Here is a 23,076-nt window from a genome sequence, read left to right on the forward strand (position 1 = left end):
TCCCTGTATACAATGTATGCCACTCTGTGTCAATTGAGTCATTGAGTCGCTTGCATAACAGTAACTTAGTCACCAGTATGGCAGAGCCCAGTGGAGAGCTGAAGCTGAGTGGGAGACTGCTGAATAATGTGCTGCCCACACTGTAGGAGGGCAGAGTGGGAGCCTGGGAAGCCTCCAGTGTATTGTAAATAGTTAATGCAGGGGTTTTGGACGATGCCTTGAAATCGTACCATGCCTGTGCCATATTGTTAACCTCCTGCTGTGCAATTAATCACAATGAACTGCATGAGACAGCTGTTAATGAACGACAGGCTTGGTTGGGGGAAATGGACCGCTGAGCTCGGGGTTAGGGGAAATGCAAATGAGCAGTGCTCTACACTAGATAGATTTTTCACTGATGGGTTCCTGTTGTTGAGGAGGAGTAAGGTAGCGGTCACTGTGCTGCCATAGAGACAGAAAGCCGCTTTCTGTCACTGGAGCCTTGTGAAGCACTCTAGCTACTCACATTCCCTTACTTCTGACATTAAACTGTTCCCACATCTTCTCTAGAGCAGAACCCAGAGCAGGATGTCCAGTAAATCAGACAATATTTGAGAAGAATTGTTGTTTTTTTATACGTTCCGTATTTCAGAATTACATAACTATGTTTAATGTAGGAGGGGAGAAAACAGCAGAACAGAGATACCTAGAAAAAAAACAGCATTTTCTATTCACTCTCTCATTGTTCTAGTGCAATAATAGATAATTAAAGTCTTGTTTCATGTTTCAAGACACAGAATCTCATATTCTTCCAGTTTGGGAATCATTGCCGGGTGGCTCACTATTTTGATCCTCAAAGTTTGATGATGGGCTGACTTCTGTACCAGTATTTCTAAGGCAATATGTTGGGCCTAGAGAGTGTTTTATTTTACCAAGCAGAGCATATTCAGAGGAGAAAGAGGAACATATTAATGTCTTAAAATGTGTTGTTTAAGTGAGCAACATATCAAGGCAATCAGAAGATCACCACTCAACCACACAGACAGCCCACCTGAGCTATCCACCGTCAAGTTCATTAGATGTCATGTAAGACAGAGAGATACATTTTTACGCATACACCCAAATCACTGTGATATGCCTTTCCATGGAAGGGAAGTTCCAGATATAAATTCAGCAAGGAGTGAAATGGTATTCAGTATAATAATCCCACTTACCCCATTGTTATGGTCGACATGGAAGCGGTCACTGATTCTTTTCACTGGCAATAAACACGTCTCTCTCAGATTGTCTGCTGCGTATGAAGGTCTTCTCTCTACACGACAGCCTTCAATGTTTCACCGGTGGTGCGTCTGCAGGAATCTGATGACAACTGATCCATTACCCATAAATCACACATATGTCGCTCTGCACATGGCACAGAAATCTGAATGTTTCTCCTCCTTTTGGTGATGGAGCAGCAGCAGAAGCAGCAGCAGGGAGATCCAACGAGTCCAGAGTCCAATGGAGATCCGACAGGCGTCCTGCTGTTGTCGTGTAAATTACAGATCCTTGCTGGAAGGGTGGAGAAGCCCTGCTGCCTTTACTGGGAAAGACAACCCTCATTTAGCCACTAGATTACCCACAGAATCATACTGTCCGCCTCCCTCTCTCCCTCCCTCTCTCTCTCTTTCATTACCATAGGCTCACAGGCTACACCCCCACTCTCTCACCCAGACTACAGCTATTTCACAGCTTTTCCACTCAGCATTGCCAGTGCATTTCTATAATAAAGCCGATTTCTGATGTTGCTTGTGCTTATGCAACATCATGCATGCCTTTTTTTTATTGATGCATGTGACAAATGTCTGCTGTCCCTCCTCACAAACCAACTATGACTGAATAATCTGTAATTTATGAATATTTGCCTTTTACTTGTCTTGTCTTGTCTTGTTGCTGCATTGTGTTGGGGGAAATACAAGTATAAACATGTAAAAATTAATTGTAAGGTATCAGGGACATGGAATAATTATAGCTTTATTATCAAAGTTGGAGTGTAAAGTCGTTTGCATTGATTAAAACATCCGGTTTCTGTACATCTGGCTGATGCATCGCTTCCCTCCTACTCAGATCACTGTCAGTATTGAACTGCCTACGTCACGACACCGTCCTCCGCAGTGACGTCACTCCGTGCTCAAGGGACTGATGCCATTTGATGCTTTATTTTTTTTTTTTTATGATATAAGTGGCCTACTCACCAAATAATAAAATAAAAAGGGCATTCAATGCTGCAATAGTCTATTTGTTATTTCCCTCCCTACGATTTCAGAATCTACTACTTAGGACAAATCTAATGTAATCTTCATTTTGGTTTAACATGACTGATTATGCACCCTTATGAATATATAGGACTACATTATAATATTGTACACCTTGTTATTTCTTATTTTTCATTTCATCTTATTCTTTTATACCCTTCATATTATCTTGTCCATGTATATGTGAGCTGTTCTGTGATTTAATTATTTATTTTTCTAAAAACATAATTGGTTCTAAGTCAAAAGTTAATTTGAGGCCATATCTAATTTTGAACCTTTGAAATGGGAAGCTTTTTTAAGGAAGGCAGCAGTCAATATAAAAATGTTCACATATCATGGATAAAGTCAGCCATGAATAACCCAAGGCTATAACCAGAGAATGTCTTACTGTATATAGGAGCTCAGGAAGCCTATTTGGAGTCCCCATAAGGTATGGAATGATGCTGGACACAGTGGATCACAGAAATCACAAAGCTACAGTGGTAACAGTAACAATCCACAGTACAATATAAAAAATAATATTGCAGGCTTACAATATCAGTCTCTTGTTAGTTGTGTCCATCTATTTAGTGCCAGTATAAGTTATATCATCTCTTATCTAATTTATAGTGGACTTTTAAACAGGAAACCCACACTTAAATAGAATAAATGTTTACAACATTGGAAAAATCACTTTAAATGTTTGAATTTTCATATTGACTGCAGTGAAGGTGTCATCTATTTTTTTATTTTATTGTATAATATGTGTATTTATTATCTGTTTCTGTGTAGTTGAGCTGCTGCAACACTTGAATTTCCCCCATGGGGATCAATAAAGGAATATAATAATCTAGAGATACATATTGCTGCCCCACAATCAATGGATAATTGACAACCTGACTGCAGCCACAGTGATTTTACTGCCAACTGAGCTTATCTGTTTCATAGCTTTAAGCTCTACATCCAAACTAAGCTCATTTGGATACAGTATCTGAAATACTCTCTTGGGAGGATTTCTATTTGGCCACGTCCCCTTTAAATCCAGTTCCGTGACGTCATGGCGTCAATGCGGAAGTGGGTTCTCAGGAAACTAGCACCTTCAGTTTTGTTTACATGTTTCATGACATTTGGTAAGTGTTACAGAGTTACATTTTTTGAGTAAACAGTTTTAACATTCAGTTACATCATTCTATAAACACAATTTCCATACAAATCTACAGTGAAGCAGGTTGAGTATGGTGATGATATCCTTAACGATAGCTGAATTAGCTAGCTACGTCTGAGCTAACGTGAGCTAGCTCCATGGTAAGTTTTGGTTTCCTCAGAAAGTTTCCGTGTCAGTAACGAAACCATTAGTGTTGGGTGATGAGTTCAGTACTGGTGGTAGCCACAGCTCTCCTGTATCTGCGGACAGTAGCGTCACCAGCTGTATTGTGTCTTTCTTCCAGGAAGTCAGCGGAGTTAATGCTGGAGCTCTGTGGAGAACCGCAGCATGTTTCCCCGCAACGCCGCACCGAGACAGCGGCCAGACTACCGTAACGACCCGTACCCGTACCCGCCATCCGGCCCCGGGCCCCGGTGCTACGACTACAACCACCAAAGGCTGGCTGGTGTCAACAAGTGAGCCTGACCAAGAAACCGACTGCTCTGGTGTGGTAGACATCAGCAGCATACTAAATGGTTACTCTTGTGTTCTGTACAGTAATATGTGTGTTTGTTTGGTAGCTTCTTTGCTCCTGGACCAGAGAGGTTTCCTCCATATGAATGGAAGCCCAGACCACTATCCCCAGTCCCTCCTCCAGTCCACCCTCCTCACAAACCAACTATGACCAATAGGCGCAAGTATGATTTCTCACCATTTATCCATGACTGAATAATCTGTAATTTATGAATATTTGCCTTTTACTTGTCTTGTCTTGTCTTGTTGCTGCATTGTGTTGGGGAAATACAAGTATAAACATATAAAAATCAATTGTATGGTATCAGGGACGGGGAATAATTATAGCTTTATTATTCTGTTCTATTTTATACCGTGAGATGAAAAGTACAGAGATCACTGACATTGTTAGGGTGATCTCACCTCGACTAAGTAAACATTGTGGTGCAGTGACATATGAGTAGACACACCTGAAAATGAAGGTAATCAACTAATGTTAATGTGATGGTTTTTTGGGTACTTTCTCTTTTGTTTCACTTACAAAAGTGTGTCATATTCAATCAGAGAAATGTTCACTATCTTCTCTAACCAATCACGATGTTACAGCAATAGGCATGTGTAACTTTGAAAGCATAAGATGGACAGTTGGAAACAGTATCAGTATCTGTTGAAGGTGCTTGTAAGTTTATTCTTGAGAATTAAACCTTAAAAGGCATCTTCTTTCTTGGGAGTCTTGATTAGAAAATGACCACCACATTTATCATTGTGTTTCTTGCAGGAGGCAGAATGATGAATACAGCGCCCACGTTGTGAAGCGCCAACGCCTTGACTCTCCTTTAACTCAGGCCACTCCCCCTTGTCGTCCTGACCAAGCGGTGGCAGGGTCATCAAGATCATCCTTTGATGGTTTTGATTGCTCTTATCCCAGCCCACGCGCCCATATCCAGCCTCGGGTCACTGCTGTCCCAAAAAACTCCAACATCTTGCAGGCCTACGCTAAGGACAAGGTACTGCATTTTTAAATGACCTTAACCTGCAGCTGATATACATCAAGCCTGACTGTGTGCTTGCTGGTTTGCTTGTTTTAGTCAGTGTACATGCGTTTGTGTCCTCAGTTAAGTGATCAGATGATGGAGCTGTTTGAGGAGTGCCAGCAGCAAACTTCCGATTTGGCCCGGAAGGAGACGTGCCGAGCTCAGCTACAGAAAGACATACAGGGTGTCTATGCAGGTGTGTATGAAATACATAGTTGTGTTCTGCTCTGACTATCTGTTGTGATCCCTATTCACTGAGTGTGTTTCTCACAGTTGCACGGCTTTACTTGACTGGATCTTCTATGAATGGATTGGGCTGCCGGAGCAGTGATGCTGATCTGTGTCTTGTCCTCAAGGGAAATGTGAGTCTCTGTGATTCTGAGATGTGTATGTCATTCAAAGTGTGTGTATTTACAATCATAAATATCCACTTAAACACCTGCATGTTTTTCTATTTTGTGTTTCAGAAAAGACCTGATCCTATACATGTGCTCTCAGTCCTCCAACGGTTCTTCAAGTCACTCTGTAAGTAATAGTAAACTACTTTTTTGAATATTTGTATCCTTTAGAATAATTTGTCCACTATTAACTTCTTGCAGAGTTGAATCAATAGATCAGTACACCAAGTAGCTACAGTTAGAAGGATTTTTTAATGCTGTGTAACATTTCCAGCACCAGGTAAGTTTATTATAACAGAAATTTGATGTCAGAAAATATCTTGATAGACTTCGTATGCATGGATGCAGTCATAAAACGTAACATAGGTAAAGCAGTCCATTCACACAGCATCATACAGCATGTCCCAGGTCATACCGAAGTAGATTTAGTTTACATATCTTTTGCTCTCCACAAGATACCACAAGGTGGAGCTATTTATCTAGTGGAAAAATTGTTTTGAGTTTACAGGAAATGAAACTTAAACAACCTTGAATCTCATGATGTTTGTTTTGATTTGTAGCATATGTAGAGAGAACGCAGCTGATCAGAGCCAAAGTGCCCATCCTCAAGTTCAGAGAGAAAGGCAGGTAGGAGCAACAGCTGTTTAAGCTTTTTTTTTTGTACATCATCAACAAAGTGAGAGAGTAGTTTTAATATGACTCTTTTACTACTCCTACCTTCTTTAGTGATCTGGAGTTTGATCTGAATATCAACAACACAGTGGGCATCAGAAACACGTTCCTTCTGAGGAGTTATGCCTATGGTGGGTGAGACCGTCAACAATACATTGATTTTTATGACACTAACTTTTCAAAGTTCCTTTCTTATTTTAAGTCAGCTCCAACTAGGACTGATCACTCTGTTTATAATGCCAGCCGCAAGCAGCGCATTTGATATTTGAAATGAAGACCATGAAGTTTCTTGTTTTGATTTGCTGTGTTTGTGCGGTCTCTCTCAGCTGATCCCAGGATAAGACCCATGATCCTTGTTGTCAAGAAATGGGCACAGCACAATCAAATCAATGATGCCAGCAAAGGAACGTTGAGCAGCTACACACTTGTGCTGATGGTGCTGCACTACCTCCAGAGTCAGTACAATCGTACACACAGACAAGATCTTTTTTTCAGTCCTGTTTGTACTCTGTACTTACTGAGTTGTTTTCTTTACAGCTCTCAAGGAACCTGTCCTTCCCTCTCTACAGAGGGACTACCCAGTAAGTGTCTCCATTGCTTTAACAAATCAGTTTTTCCTGTTTGCAGGTTAATTACATAGGTCCAAACTTGAGTCAATTTACCATTTACATTATAGGAAATGCATGAAATTATATGAGCTCTAAATTGCACTACCAACACGTCTTTCCATTCTTATTCCTGTAAAAAGACATTTCAGCATCACTATGACTTTTCTTCATCCATCCCAATGAAATCGCATAATGTGCTCAGTCTCAAGTCTTTGTCCTTCTCTCCTGTGTCTTGAATTTCAGGAGTGTTTTAATCCCTTCATGGACGTTGACATGGTTCCAGAGGGACCCAAACACATCCCCCCTTCATCTCAAGAAACCAATCCTCTCTGGGAGAGCTTCTTCTGGACTTTCTCAGATACTATGCTACAGACTTCAGGTATCTCCCAAGGACATCTCATTACTGAGAGAAGTGTTTCATACATTACATGGTTCTTTTGCCTGCTCATTTTCTTGCACCCATTCCTCATCTCCTGCTCCTCTTGCCAACTTCTTCTCCCTCCCCAATCCCCCATTTCCTCTCTCCTTCCTCTATCCTGCATCCTCGTCTCTGGTTTCATGTTTCTGGGTGAGGGAAAGGAGCAGGTGGGACCTTTGGCCTTACACAGCACTAATATGACATACCATGCTCCCTGTGTTTGCAGTATGTGTGTTACCGTGCCAAGCCACAGACGCAAAGTTGAACTAAATCTCACCACACAAACACGCACTGATTTCTACATTTCACAGTATCAAATGGGTCACAAATGTTGATCGTTTGCATACTATTTTTTTCCCTTTACATACAAATAGCATGTGCTTTTTAGTTACTGCTTACATTTTTCATAAGCAAACATTTTTACAGTGATGAGGACCTTTTTCCTACCTTCTTGACAGCAATTAGTTTCAAGCAACATCTATCAATAAGCTATCAAATTTAACTGAAATATTGACTGAAATCTACAGTAAACATTAAGTCACATTCCCCTTTTTTTCCCTTGTTTGACTTTGTACCTTCAATTTTATGCATTGAATGAGGCACCAATATTTAAGACTTCAGAGTTGAAAGCCAATAGTGTGTCGGTTAATAATTTATTTTCAGTGTAATGAGCACTAAATAATAGCCTTGCTTTGGTTTTTTCTGTGTCCTGCAGATGGGATAAGCAGGTGATCTCTGTTCGAGAGGCCAAAGCTTTGCCCAAGAACAATTCTCAAGCGTGGAGAAACAAATACATATGTGTGGAAGGTAAACATTTCACTGGACATAACAGTCCAATGCCGCCACCACCACTCAACAATTAACTGGGGCCTCAATGTAAGAAATGTCCCCGGTAATGCTACATATCCAGAGTTAGAGCAATGCCTTGTGTTTCAGAGCCATTTGAAAGAAACAACGTTGCCAGGGCAGTCCATGAGAGGATCAAGTTTGATGCCATTAAAGCTGAGTTTGCCAAGGTACATGCCAGTCCTGATAATTGTGCTCTATTCATATTGTTTTTCCTCCTCCAAGCCGCTCTGGGCGAACTATGAGTTATTCATCATCCCCCTGCTTCTCATCTCTCTGTGTCTATGCAGTCATGCCGGATACTACATGACAGGAAGGACCTGAACTCGATCCTCCCAGTCAGAGCCATCATAAATAAGGAGTTATCCAGGAGATAAGGGGCTTTTTCAAATTAGAAGAGTGGACAGGAGTCTTCTACCTCAAGACAGGCCTGTTCCCATAAACAAAGAGAGACCTTTTGGATGTGCTGAGAGAGGAGCCCTCCTGCCTCCACACCTCACAGCCAGACCGAATCTTGGACTCTGAATGCTCTGGCTGCCTTGGGATTGCTCGCATACTGAATTTCCTGTTTTGAAAAAGCTGCACTCATCATTCAAATGCTTTGCAAACTTTGCCATATTATTGAAACTGATGATAAAAATACATTATTTGTGGAGTGGCACTAGAGGTCTCTGAAACCATAATCCGGTCACATTAACTTTTAACTGAGAGCCACTTTACTGAAGCTGGATTATAATGGTGTTATAAGAGATGTTTATTGATGCTACACGGCCCTATTTCCCAACACACATTACAGTGTAAACCTAAAAAGTACACTGACAAATTATGAAAGACAAAATAATACCGGCACCCTGCTCATATCAGATTTGGTTATATCAAGATTGCTAGAGCCATAGTGCACAGTTTTGAAGAAGATGCCAATAATTTGCTTCTGCAACACATATGCAGAGTATATACAGTAAATTGTCTTAAGCCTGTGTGGACCAACTTTAACATCAAAGTCTTTTTCTATTTTTATAGGTCAGTAGTCAAGCTATTGTGGGTTTAAATACCATATACTCATTTTTTCTACAGATACATTAAATGCCATCTCCTTTTTCATTATCACCTTGTTTAAGTTTCTAAGCTCCTCTAAAAACTGATTGAGGTTAGGGGATGTTTAAGTCAGAGTCATTCTTTTATGTGACTCCAACGTGATTATTAGAGGGCTGTAAAGAGGCCAGTCTCTGAATGTCGTCACTCCTTTATCATTGGTCCTGATGTGTTGTATTCTTTCCCCTTGCCTGGTCAGGCCTATGCTCTGAAATTGTTGTTCAGTATCTTCTTGATTTATTTGGACAAAAAAATATGTTATTCACTCGTTTTCTGTTCGCCTAAAGCATATGTTATTTGAAGTTCATTCACACTTCAAATTTTTCCTGAGCTCGTTTTTGTACATTACCAACTTTTAAAGGTTTATTTAAAAATTAAATCTATGAAGATGTATGATTGTTTCCGCTTAATATTTTTGAGCCATATGCAAAGCCCTCGAAATGTTTGGCTTTTCTAATAGAAGTTCCAAAATCATCCTTGTTTATATTCAGATATGTTGACTTTGGTGGCATCAATTTTATAGTTTTTATTTTTTTATTTGAATTTATTAAGGGGTATGGGAGGTAACAAGACTTAACAATAAACACTTGCTAATCCATCACACAATATTATATTTGATACTCTTGCATTTAAAATCTCAATCTGAGATTTTATCCACAGAAACTATATGCTTAACCTGTAACACACATTGACCATAAGCACGAATACCATCCCATAGGTCTGATCCAATCCACCCTGTCCATATACTATTTAAATGTCAGGTTTAATTTTGTTTTCTCAGGGTAATGCAGTTTATCAACCATCATTGGGATCTCTGACATCATTAGGTACATTATAGGTGCTTGTGATTCACAGGACTTTCAAAATAAATAAAACCAAAGATGGCTCCTGGATGAAAGCACCTTTTTCAAGTTTTCTCTGAAGCCTCCTCTGGCAGCTCTTGTGCTGATTAGATTCTGTTCTTTGGTTTGACACCTTATTACAAAAAGTTTTATGACTTCTTCATAGTGCCAGTACTGCTAAGGGGTAGATACCTTACATGATGTGTGTGTATGCGTGCGTGGCCCTGCCTAGTGTTGCCACTAGCAGCAGGGGGACCAAAGGGGTTTCTGTTTCAGCGCATGGCCTATATTTAACTTAGGAGGGGGATTTTGATCTTAAAGTCACACCAGACTAGTCACTGGCACGGACCACCTTTTAGAATGTTTTTTTCCCCAAATTTATAACAATCTTTTCATGATACATTCAACATCTAACACTTTCTTAGATTAAGGGCACAAACAGCAAACTCTAGTCCAGTGAAACCAACCTACTCTCACTGCTCCTCTCTAGCTCTACTCCCCTCTTTTCATTCCCCACTCAGTCTATTTCTGGCCATGGCTGAGTCAGATGGACTGCTCCCAACTTAGAATGACACAAACAGGCAGACCAACTCTTTTCCGAAATCAGAGTGGCTGAAAACATCTAGAGGACTCTTAAATACACAAAAAACAACATTTGGGACTGCAAAGGAAGGAGCTGGAGTATATAAGCAAGATGGAAGAGTGTGAGAGTCTCGAGTCGGAGGTGACAGAGCTTCAGGAATTGCAGAGTGAGGCTTCAGAGGCCATCAGCCAGGACGATGAAGACGAGCTGGAGGAACTTCAACACAGGTTCTTTACACACTGGAGCTAGCTTACAAGCTGAATAACCTAACATAACTTGTTTCTGGTGTACTAAGGTTAAATACATTTTGCTTGAAGTCTTATGTCTGGACCTGTGCAATCAAGTGACACAAAGCAGCACTTCCCTCATTTCATTGAATATATTAAAGTATCATATGTCAGGAATTCTCAGAGAGGCACTGCAGGCAGCTCTATTCTAATATTTGATATTATTCACCATATTTTAGATCTCATTTATCATGTTACGTACTGGGTGCTCTAATTTTCCCTGTCATGTCATAAATAGTAGAAGACACTGATATGTTGGATGAATCTGGGAAGGCCAGGCATCTCCTCTCTAATATTACATGAATGACGCTTTGGGACGTCACCTTGCTGTAACCCTGCAGGGGTTGAGCTGTATTGATAACAGGTGGGAGAGCTCAGAGCGCATTTGATCATTATTTCTTCACTAACATTGGCAGCCTGGCACTAGGACTGGTCTAATGCTGGAGATCTACACTTCTCAAGTAACCATCCTGAGAGTAGTTTAGTGGGTGTTATCATGTTTTCAGCTTAGATTTGCTGCGTTGCCCCATGGTGCAAAACGTGAATTTGGGGTGGTGGTTTCCATGCTGGCACATCTTGCTCAGATATGTTTTATTTGATTAATTGGTTTGTTCTATGCTTGCATTTTCATGAGCTGTGCCAAAAGGATCTCCTCTTGCAGACTGTTTAGTCATGCCCTCTCTCTTCACGAGAACTGAACAAACAGCATGCAATCCTTCTTCTAACTGTTAATTCCTCGCTCTTCCAGTCTGCGAGAGGTTGTCCAGGACCCGTCTGTGAAACCTAAGTTCCAGTGCCTGATGGTGGATCCATCGTTCTCCATGGTAACGGTTCAGAGCGAGGACAGTGGTATTGTTTGGGAGACTGCCTCTAGCCGCTGCTCTACCCCTTGGGCCTCTGAAACCAGCTCCAACTCTGAAGCCTACAGCATGGATGGCTCTGGAGCTGCAGGAAAGATCACCATCGTCTTTGATGAGGAACAAATTGTCCGTAGGAGGACGAGGTCTGGAAGGAGCAGCAGGCTGGGGGACAGGCTGAGCCGGCCTGGTAGTTCAAGATCCGCTTCAGCCCTGGGAGTGGAGAGACCTGAGATGGCAGAGATTTCCCTTCCCAATGTCAAACTGGAGAAAACCGAAACAGAGCCAGACTTGGAGGAAATCAGAAACAAAGATCAGCAGCTGTTCAGTTTGATTTCAGAGGGTTATGAGATTCTCAACATCAGAGTCCCCTCCAAACTTCCCACTGTGGATGAGGAAGAGAGCACAGAGTTGCAGGACAATTTGTCTTATTTGGACCAGACTCCGAAGATCAGGTCCCGAAACCACAAAGACTGGACACTGCACCAAAACCATGCCCTGCCAAATGAGGGTGAATTACTGGATCCCCAAGAGGTATTAATTCCTTTTCTCTGATCAATTTGAGTGGTTTTAATAATAAGGTATTTCATTTCCAACACTTTCTAACCCTTGTTTTGGATTAATTTACTCTTTTCTGCCATCCACAATAAATGACTTAATATTAATTTGTCCAGAAAAATGCCATTTTAAACATTTAACTGTCCTCTAGATTGACTTGCTGATTGTAATCTTTCCTCAGCCCTCAGAGCAAGACTCTTCTCAGCCGTCAACGGACACAGAGCTCAGCCACACACACACTCAGAAAGAGAGCACTGGCGACATAGACTACTTTGAGAAGTTTACCTTGGTTGATGTGGTGGTTCCTGGAGAACAAGCTCCAGAGCTGCAGGAGGAGGCAGAACACCCAGATGTGAAACCCATAGTTGAGGAGCAAAAGCTGGCTAAGGAGGCAGCCACAGACAGCCCCTGTGTATCAGAGGACTCCTTTGTCTTTGTTACTGATGTGGAGATAGAAGGGGAACACTTTGATGAGGTCTTCTACGGAGAAGGAGCTCCTGCTGATGCACTGCAGCAGAGAGAAGACGATGAGGCGGAGAGTGGGATGAGAAGAAGACGAGCGAGCCATAGATCTATGATGGAGAATGGTTCAGTGTTGTTTGGGGGTGAAGACACTGTCCTCACGCCCATTTTTATCTCCTCTGGACCCCCTAAGATCATTGACCAGATCCTGTTGGATGAGCCTACTGCCATGTCCTTCATGTACTCAGACCTTTACGAGGATGCAGTAGGCGAGAGGACGAAGAGCGACGAGGAACACTCTGAGCCAGAGAGCGTGGCTTCTGAGAAGACTTATAAAAGACGTTTGTCGGATTCAGAGGAGGCAGACGGGTACCTGGAGAAGTTTACTTTGAAGGATGAAACTTCAACAGTGGAGGTTCAACCAGAGTCAGAGGATGAGGAGAAGGAGGGGAGAATAATATGGTCGCAGAGTAAGTTTGACATGACAGGATGTCTAACAAGAGTGGTCAGAGACGAAGACGAGGACAAGACAAAGACAGAGGAACCAAAGAAACAAGAGGTCGGTGTTGGAGATGGGAGCGAAGATTTGCAATCACCCACATTTAAAGGGAAAAGTGAAATAGTTACTGAGACAAAAACAGAAGTGAAAGAAATACATGTCTCCATGGTGACTGAAGAGCAGGCTGTCAGAGAGGCCTCTGACGAATCAATTCAGGTGTCCAAACTGAGAGAGGATCAGGATGTTAAACATGAAGTAAAGATAGACCAGGCTGAGCTTCCTGAGAGCAGCATTGATAAACCACTAACTGAAACTAAGCAGGTAGACAGTAAAGTAGAGAAAACAGAGGAGAGTGAGGGGAATCAGAGAGAAGTGCCAGCAGAAACAACTAGTGTTATCGAAACTGAGCAGCCATGTCAGACACAAAAAGTGGTAGAAAAAACAGCTCAGGTGGTTTTAAATGCTGCAGAGGAGACCGTTGTGGTAGCACCTGTAAGTATAGAGGCGCCTCACATCATCACTGAGATGAGTTTGTCTGAAGAGGCAACTACTGACACTAAGATGATGGCTGATAATGAGAAAGACTTAATCAAGGCCATATCAGAGGCCTCGGAGGAATTGAAAGAGACTGAAAGACAGGAAATGCTCACCTCTATTGAAATAGAGACATCCGCTGAAACATCTCTGTGTGAGAAAAAAGAAGCAGCAGAAGTTGTTCCTGGGGATGTTGCATCTGTTGAGGTCATCACTGACTGTGATTCTGCAGTACATGCGTTAGTGGCGGTGGTTGAAAACACAGTGGATGAAAAAGAGATTCAAACTCACGTTCAGATCGATCTTCAGGAGGCAATAAGTGTTGAGACAACAGATGTTCAAACAGCTGAAGAGGAAGAAAAACAGGGCGTTCTAACAGAAGAAACTGCAGTTGAGAGCAAGTCGCCTGAATTAATTACTGAAGGTGATCAGGAGTCAGAAGTTAAAGCAGTGATTTCAAGTGAAGTAACCAAACCTGCGATGTCAGAGGATGAAAACAAAGATTCAGATAAAACAGAGATGCCAATTATTGAATCTAAGCAGCATCAGCAGGAGGAGTCCGTAACTGACAGTGAGCTGATAACTGAAGCCATAGATAAAACACCCACAGAGGACACTGGGACTGTTACTCAGGAGATAGTGAATGTGGGTGATGAGCTAATCCTCCTAGTCCCCAAGGGACAAGCTCTAGAGATGGACATAGAGATCGGTCAGTTATCAGAGAAGATTTCAAGTGATACAGTAGCTCTCTCTGAACCTGACAGCACATGTGAACCTCTTATAGCACCCGAATCCCAAACAACATGCCCCGAGACTCTTCAGGCACCGAATGAAGAGACAATGACAGAGCTGGAAGTAAAACCAGACGTTGTTCTTAAGGAAGAAGAACTACCAAGAAACGAGTTGGAGAGTAGGTACACTCCTCCAGCACCTGTTGAGGAGGCCCACACAGATGAGGAGAAAATGAAGGGGGACTTTGAGGAAAACGAGGGCGCCTTGTCCCCTCTGAGGAGCTTTACTCCCTGTGAGGATTTGTCTGGGCTACACAGCGAGGACATTAAGTCAGGAGCAGCAATTGTAGAACAAAAGGAAGAGATTCAGGAGGTGGACGTTGCCCCAGAAACAAGCATTGTGACAGAGCATTCAAGTACAGAGATTGATCTGCACAGAGAGGATGTAGAAAAGAAGATGGAGCAAGAGGAGGCAGTTGCAGAGGCTCCAGAGGTGACTGTTGATGAGCTTGAATATGAGATTATATCTAAACAAGATGCCAAAGAGATGCCGGAACCTGAAACAGAGAGAAATGCAGAGGAACCAAAGCCTGAGTCTAGCCAGGAGAGAGATGAGAGGATGGAGATGGAGGAGGAGGAGGAGGAGGAGGAGGAGAGGGAGAGGGAGAGGGAGGAGAGAATCTTTGATCTGTCCCCAGATGATGAGGTCATAGAGGCTGACTATGAGATTATTGATGCAGAGGAAGAGAGTCAGGCTCGACTGGCTGCTGAGCTGCAGCAGATGAACAGGTTCTGTATCACCTGTGGATGTCTGCTGTCAGAGGACGACTGTGTGTCTGGAGAGCATCACAGCCACGAGGTTACTGATGTGGACCATGCCTACGGGGAAATAAAGGTAGTGTACTGGGTGAATGGGGAGTTGGGAACGCATATTAAAATATACTTTAGAGTTTATATTGATGGTTCCCACAGCATTTTCACCACAATAGTGGATGTATAAACAGAACTGGATACAGCGTCCCAAAGGGGTGACCCATTCATTCCAACAAAAGTTGCTCTGTAGCGCATGAAGCAAAGAAGAGCAGTGTATAAAATTCAGATGAAAAAAACGGATCCTTCTCATCATAAAGTCCAAAAAGCCGGCGCTCTAGCTTTCTAACCCCGCCTCCAAACCCTTGGTCCGGCCTCCTTCTCAGGCTCAGTCACATGAAGTGAGGAAGCAAAATAACTCTGGAATAGGCTATTTGCAAATTTTTACAACTTTTAGGACCTAATAAATAAAATAAGGGCTAATCAAGTATTTGTCATGGGAAGTCAAATAAAAAAAGTTAAATACAAAAATGATCCGCTGAGTTACATACGTCTCTCTCCCAATGTACATCTATGGAACAAATTATTATTGGGCCCCATGGCATCATCATTTTGCATGTCTCATTAAATAGCTGACCGATATGACACAATATGTGATCGAAAAAGGTTGAAAAGGCATTTTTCAATTCATCTTGACTTTAATTACTTTATCTAATCCTATATTTAGATTTGTATTGGTGAGCTCAGAAGAGGTCTAACAAGGACATGGACCTCTCTGTAGTCGTATTGAACCAAAACACAAATAATGTCGCATTTCTCAGTGTATGAATTACTTTTTGGCAAACAAAAGGAATATGCAATTGCTAAATTGTTAGTTCCACCTAGCTAAAACCAATGAAACAGTCCTGCAATTAATCCTACCTTTGTGAAGGTTGTAATGTTCAGATTTTATTGAAATTGTTTTAGAGAGGTTAATGATTCATATGGTCAGTTTAGAGGCTACAGTTTCTGATGCTGTTGAATTGTATTGCGTTACACTTAAAGGTGTTTCTAAAACTTTGTCCTGCACAGTTATACCAATGGGGGTAAGTTAAATAACAGAAATGTTATTAATATATTGGACAAGTACTGAAGGGTGTAGCAAAATGTTAAAAATAGATTTAAAGTACTAACATTTTGAGAGCAATTTAAACATATTTCCCAAAATGTTGAAATATTCTTTTTTAGATTAGATGACATGTTTTTTCTTTTCGTATTGTATTGGACCTCAGACGTCTCTAACAGCATTTCCCAGATGTTTGAAGATCCGAACAGTCTCACAACACAGCAGCATTTCTAATGTCTGCTGCCAAGCAGTAATCAAATAGCAGCTCATCATCATAAACTTTACCAGCATTATTGCAACACACGATTATGATCGCACACAATTAACCGGCATTAGTTTGGGTCATCACATAATAAAGTGCTCCTAATTTAGTCGGCTGTAACTTTTCCATTCATGCTGGCAGGCCGAATGCTGCAGGCTGCCTTCGCGCTGAAGCCAAGCACATTGAACTGGTGTGATGTAATGCTCTGCTTTGATCCGTGGAAAGGTCCAGCATGACATCATCAAGTGGAGACTGTTATGTGATCTTCCCACACACACTGTTCTCCCTCGCTGTCCCCATCGGTCAGTACAGGGTCAGCCATCTGCTTATTTAATCTGTATTAATGTTTCAGCATCTTCTAAAAATTTTAAATACATATTTATGTTGTCTTTTACTTGCAGTTTTCCAAAAGCCATCCGCCCACTTTTTACCTTGTGCTCATGCCATAGACACTTCATACACAAGAGAGACTATATTCAATGTTTTTCTGTAATCTGTGATGATACGTTAGACAACATGGGTGAAGTGACACGTGTTTTATGAACAATTACAGTGGTATCTCACATTTAAATCAAAGGAAACCTGGAACAAAGTAGTTATATGATGCATACAACTGAATACAACTCCCTTCCTCAGTGTGGCCTCACTAAATGACCACGACGAAGTAAGAAATAAAATAAAACGAGCTATGGACACAACGGCACCTGGAACTTGTTTGGATTTCAACAGCAGTTCAAAACATTATCAAAGCAGAAAACATGGTAATATAAAGAATAGAAACTCCACAGCAGCTGCAGGACCTCTTACTTCAGCCAAGGTGTGACAGCAGTTTCCACACACTGCGAGGCTCGCACACGCAACTACATTGCCAGGCAACGTCATTGCCGTAACAAAGTTTTTGCTGTCGTTCTCATCAACAATTGTGTTGTTGTTGTTCTCACCTGTCTGAACAGCACCACGACATCCTCCCCAAGTGAGCGGGAGGATCCACCTAGCATGTTAGCATTTAGCATGTAAGCCAGGCCCAGCATGCCCTTCAGGTCACGGACATCATTGGTTTGTCACTTAGCATGCAGCCCTTAAGATAGGTGTAACATTTATTAACTATGACAAGGTGTAATAGTGTTAATTATAACCACACCCTGATTGTGTCTCTAGTGGTCCCAGCACGTGAACGCAAACATGTATACCAATCATTTCAGAGTGTCAATACTGTGGACGGCCTCAGAGACACCTGCAGCTTCTTTCTCTGGTGCAGCTGCCGAGTCATCTATTTTCTTCTGTTTTATCCTCAAACAGTGTATCGTGACTTTTTCATGTGACTTTAGTTTTTTAATTTGAAACGAATATAAAAAACGACTTTGTTAGAGTAACACTTTCAGACCTGAATTTAACCTACAAGTGTTTTGTTTTTTTATCAGGAGAAGCTGAGTGACTGGATCTCAGAGCTTCAGGGGAGGTCAGAAAACATCGAGGACCTGGTGTCTGAGATTGAACTGGCCTACAACTCTGTAGAGGTAAAAGGAAAAAAATGTTTTGCATATTGTATACTTCCTCTTGGGAATGTTTTCCATTAGATCTGTTCATAGGCTTAGTAACACAATAAATGACAAGATGCACACTATTACATTTGTAAATATAATATCTCTGTTTTCCTCCCTCTTCTTTCGACCAGGACCATTGTGTGGAGAACGAGGCAGCGATGCAGGTGCAGAATGAGGAGATGATGGCTCTGGTGATGGAGCAGTACAACGACATGTCCGTCAGCATGGAAGAGGAGAAGAAGGCCAAACTGGAGCAGCTATATGACCAGATTGTGGCCTTCCAGGAGAGCATCGATACTGCCAAGGCCACTCTGGAGACGACGGCCAGAGAGGCTGAGACTGACGCACGGGTGAGTGTTGAGGCTTATTGATCAGTGGTTTCATATTCAGCCAATAATCAGGAATCAGGGTTTATGTCAGATTTCTGATAAATCCCTCTTCAATCTGTTCTCCCACTAGTCACCTGAAGACATTCATGCAAGGTAATGTGCTTTTAGTGAATGGGGTGTCAGCTAGTGTGGTTTTCTAACCAAGTTTGCTGCTTGACCTGCGGAGCTACCTATGCTCTGCTCAGTATATAAACTTTTTTGACACTAACCTGTGATTGTGGCCAAAGGCTAAATGCTGTGTATGTGTGGTCAGCCTCAAGGCAGCTCTGGACTCAGCCATGTCACTGGAGCTGGGGCCCAAGGGACTACTGGTGTTCGAGGACTATGCTAAGGGCAACACTCCAAGCCCTCACCTGGCACAGCGCAAGGGAATCCCAGGTAGCTCTGAGATAAACATTTATTTGCAGATTCACTTGACATCTCCAAGAAGTGTTGTGCCATGTGCATATGTGTGGCATTTATTATTCTTGTATGTCTCCCGGTCTGTGCCTGTCTGTGCCTCAGTGCCTCAAATGCCTACGCTGCAGCTTCAGGAGCCAGGCTCCGCCACCAGCACCAGTGTCACTGTTTACTGGAAGGTCAACCCTGGAGATATCATAGACTGCTTCCAGGTCTACTGCATGGAGGATCCACAGGGAGGTAAATACTTTCAGGATGCTGTTAAAGCTGGGAAATGGGGGCCAAAGATTTTTTTAAATCATCATCTACTTCAGATAAATTGACAGAAATAAAGTTTAATGGATCATTTAAATATAAAATCAATTAATTCTTGTTTTTGTTCTTTTTTCACAAATAAACATTTCAGAGTATTTTATCTTGTAGTATTTATAATAGGTAGATTTCTAAATACATAACAGCAGTGCATGTGCTGTGGCTGCTGTTGTCCACAGCTGTGTCAGAAGAGTACCGCGTGACAGTGAAGGAGAGCTATTGTGTCCTGGAGGAGCTGGAGCCTGACAAGACCTACAAGGTGTGGGTGATGGCGGTCAACTACACAGGCTGCTCTCTGCCCAGCGAGAGACTTTCCTTCAGAACCGGTCAGTCCCCACACTGGGCTAAAGTCACAACGAAACAATAGTTTGGAAAGCATCATTTTATTCTTTACTGGTATTGTGAATCAAGTTAAGATTGGTACATTGTGTTACAAAACAGTATCTACATTTTTGTTATTGACATGACTTGTTCTCTTTGTGGCAGCTCCATCAGTGCCAGTGATTGAAACGCAGCGCTGTACTGTCATGTGGGATTCAGCTACACTGCGTTGGAGCTCAGCAAATAAGACCCCAGAGCAGAGTTACACCCTGGAGTACTGCCGCCAGTATGAACTAGAGGGGAGGGGCTCAGGTGAGTGTTTATTTTAACCAAATAGGGACACATATAGACAAGTTCAGTCATTAAACATAATAGGAAATCCAGTCAATTTGATTTAAAAGAAAGTAAAAATTAACTGACGTAAAAATATAAAGAGATAATCATACTTGCATAAACTAGCTGGATAAAACATCTACAGTAAAGTTGTATTCCTTTAATCTATAAATGTGCATGTTTGTGGGTGTGTATGACATACTCCTAGGTCCATCTCAGGCATCAAAAGCTGCGAGCAGAGGGTTCTCCTGCAGCCCAATGAAAACTATCTGTTTTACATCAAAGCTGTGAATGAGTCTGGAGCCAGTGAACAGAGCGAGGCTGCCCTCATTTCAACCAAAGGTAACAGAACTTTCACCTAAACTGTGTTTTTGCTTCTATTTGTGTGTAACATTACACAAATACAAAAACATTACATGATTCCTGAAGTTTACTTTACACATTTACTCATTATTTTCTCTGACCTGTAACTTTTTTCAGGGTTGAGGTTCCACCTGCTGAAAGCCTCAGCTCACCCCGCTCTGGAGCTGTCGGTGGACCAGACCACCCTGCACTACAAGAAACCATCAACAGACAAACAGTGAGTTTCAGACCGCTCCAACCAGTTAAGCTTTTAAAGAATATTGTAAACCAGAGTTTGTATGTATTCTAGGTGTCCATCCATCCTGGGTGAGTTGTTGCCGGCAAAAGGACTTTACTACTGGGAGACCCTTGTGTCAGGAAGCACGGCTTACAGGCTTGGAGTCGCATACAACACAGACGATAGAAACAGTCTTCTGGGAGAAAGCAACCTCTCATGGTGTTTGCAGTGCGTCCCTACACCATCAGGGTATGCATAAAGCAAAGCGTCCCCCCCCTTTAAAGCACTTCCCTTCACTATTCTGGTCTAAACCCTCCTCTCTTCGCTCTCTTTGTCTGTCCAGCTGCAGGTATCAGCTGCTCCACAATGACATTCAGTCCAGTGTGTTTGTGATTGAGGTGCCAGAGCGAGTTGGTACTCTCCTGGATTACCAGCTTGGTCGTTTGTCTTTCTACAATGCCCAGAGCGGTCAGTTGTTGGGCACTTTCTGCCATCGCTTCACCCAACCGTGCCACCCTGCTCTGGCCCTGGAGATGCCGGGCAGCCTGGAGGTCAGCATGGTGCTGGAGGTCCCAGAGTTTACCAAGGACAGCTAGCTCTACTATCTGCCTCACACACTGAGGAGATTACAGTTCATGTTGGACTTAATTAGATTTTAATGATCTTACTGTACAATGATTAAAATTACGTAGTGCATTACTGAGAAAACTGCAGATACGATACGAAATAAAATACAGACACAGATATCTCACTGTAAAAGCAGAAGACATACTTCTACAAACATACTATTCTTATATGGGTTTGTGTGTTTAAGTGAGATCACACCTAATTAGTTTTCTCTGATTAACAGGAAATCAATTCAACATTTATCTATTTTGTTAATAGCAATGTCTGGTTTACTGTCTTTTCAAAAATGTCTTGTAAATACCAAAAACAGAAGCAGTGAACATGAATGAAGACATTGTGAAATACAACTGGGTTGAAATGTAGTGTCTTAATCTGTTTCATAGGTGACTGTCTTGTATTTTATTTCGCCAAGGGAGTGGTGAAATGTTATGGATATAACATATGCTGATGGGATTGTTTTGTACTGTTTGTAAATGTTCTTTGAATTACTTATCTTCAGTGTTCTCCTCTTTCTTTAAACACTTAGTTATATGTAATGTGAGGTGAGTAAAGGGTCTGAATGCATATTTAAATCAAACACTGAATCATTACTCAGACAAACAATAGTTAAAGCCCTTTGGCGACACAGAGTTCATAGTACCAAGAAACATACTGTGGGACTTTAAAACTGTATTTCATATTGTGAATTTGTGTAAATAACCTTTGTAAACATATGTGATCTCATCTATATTTTGTTATGTGTTATAGCAGCAAGTGGAGAAGAATTGTTTTCCTTTCTTTGTCTTGTATCTGATTTTAACATCTGAGCTGAATGAACATTTTATTTTTCTATTTGCCCAACTGACTGTTTGAGCTGTTTGTAGCTTTCTAACTTATATTCACCACTAGAGGGCTTCAGAGCTCTATTAGCTGTAATATTGGCTCAAATTCAGGCTAAAATACATTCCTGCCACTAATCATAAAAACTTCTGCTGAAACTATCGTGTAATTAGACATCCAGATTGCTTTTGATGACTTACAGCTAGTGTAGGTTTGGGAGCCATACACCTCGCTGACAAAGCTACATGGTTCTCCAGGGGACATGTCATTTCTCAAATATTGCTAAACAATTTTTCCAGGCACCCGTACCTTTTCCCCTCATCTCTGACACCTTTCCTCATTTCTGGGAAAACAGAGAGGAGGGGATGGAAAGGAAGAAAAGGGGTGTAGGGCAAACACATGCAGACCGTCAGGGAACAGCTGCTGGCTTCAATGATCCGATGGACTGCAAAGCTGGAATCTGAAGGACACTGCTGCAACCTGTTTTTGTACCTCAACACCAGAATGGCTCATAGTGTTGTTTAATGACTGATATTGAAAAGATAGAAATAAGCAAGATATTTTTTGTAGCACAAAATAGAAAGCAGATCAAAATGATTCACCTTTACCACACCTATAAAATAGCCAGCCAAGAAATCCTCAGAATGAGAATGAGCTTTCTCCTGTGACTAATGACTGACAATATCTGATGTCAATTACTAATCATCTCCTTTCCTCTTTTTTTCTTTCCATGGCTAAGGCCAAAACCAAACAAAGAGCTCACTGTCTTCCTAACATCTAAACAAACAATCATACAATTAACATGGTCGGCAAGGGTAAAATCATCTGTAATTATTACTGGAAAAACAAGTTGCCCAGTAGCACCCCTTGTTGCGTCGCTTTAGAAGACGAATGTCTTTTAAAGCACAATATATGACCCAAACAGCTCTCATATAATCTTTTAAGTAGGCTCCAGTTGACTGTTTACACGCACATTTAGTTAAATTATATTAATAAGTGTATTTTGATGGAAAAGAAAAGACAGTGGTCGTGGTTGGATTAGAATGTTTGTATTTTATTATATGACGACAGTTGTTACCAACCATCCACATAGAATGAGTAACAGAAATGACAAAAGATAACTTGTGGCAATGTATCAAAATTATCAACTGTTAACATTTGGACAATTGTACAAAGACAAAGACACCAGCAGTCATGAAGGCACACTGCAGCCTTATGGTCCTCACAAGCCTGATTGTTGTCCAA

General features: G+C 41.6%; 2 protein-coding genes across 2 annotated transcripts; both read left to right on the forward strand.

Annotated features, from left to right (window-relative positions):
* The first annotated feature begins 3,293 nt into the window (after positions 1-3,293).
* tent2 (terminal nucleotidyltransferase 2) lies at positions 3,294-9,370 on the forward strand. Its single transcript, XM_054610604.1, is given in 16 exon segments — positions 3,294-3,382; positions 3,701-3,872; positions 3,978-4,094; positions 4,688-4,916; positions 5,025-5,139; positions 5,217-5,305; positions 5,411-5,468; positions 5,902-5,968; positions 6,068-6,144; positions 6,340-6,468; positions 6,551-6,594; positions 6,865-6,916; positions 6,919-7,000; positions 7,755-7,846; positions 7,976-8,055; positions 8,176-9,370. Coding segments are annotated over 15 exon segments (1,446 nt in total). The 5' UTR covers positions 3,294-3,382; positions 3,701-3,744; the 3' UTR covers positions 8,263-9,370.
* A 1,143-nt stretch (positions 9,371-10,513) lies between these two features.
* Positions 10,514-20,981, forward strand: cmya5 (cardiomyopathy associated 5). Its single transcript, XM_054611755.1, has 15 exons — positions 10,514-10,629; positions 11,438-12,080; positions 12,286-14,929; positions 15,029-15,225; positions 17,929-18,024; positions 18,183-18,401; positions 18,511-18,533; positions 18,694-18,818; positions 18,945-19,079; positions 19,331-19,477; positions 19,638-19,788; positions 20,014-20,147; positions 20,286-20,385; positions 20,440-20,634; positions 20,729-20,981. Exons 1-15 carry the CDS (start codon positions 10,514-10,516, stop codon positions 20,979-20,981), a joined length of 5,178 nt encoding a protein of 1,725 aa, XP_054467730.1.
* The last annotated feature ends 2,095 nt before the right edge of the window (positions 20,982-23,076 follow it).

Source organism: Anoplopoma fimbria, chromosome 13 (genome assembly GCF_027596085.1).
Source record: "Anoplopoma fimbria isolate UVic2021 breed Golden Eagle Sablefish chromosome 13, Afim_UVic_2022, whole genome shotgun sequence".
NCBI lineage: Eukaryota > Metazoa > Chordata > Actinopteri > Perciformes > Anoplopomatidae > Anoplopoma > Anoplopoma fimbria.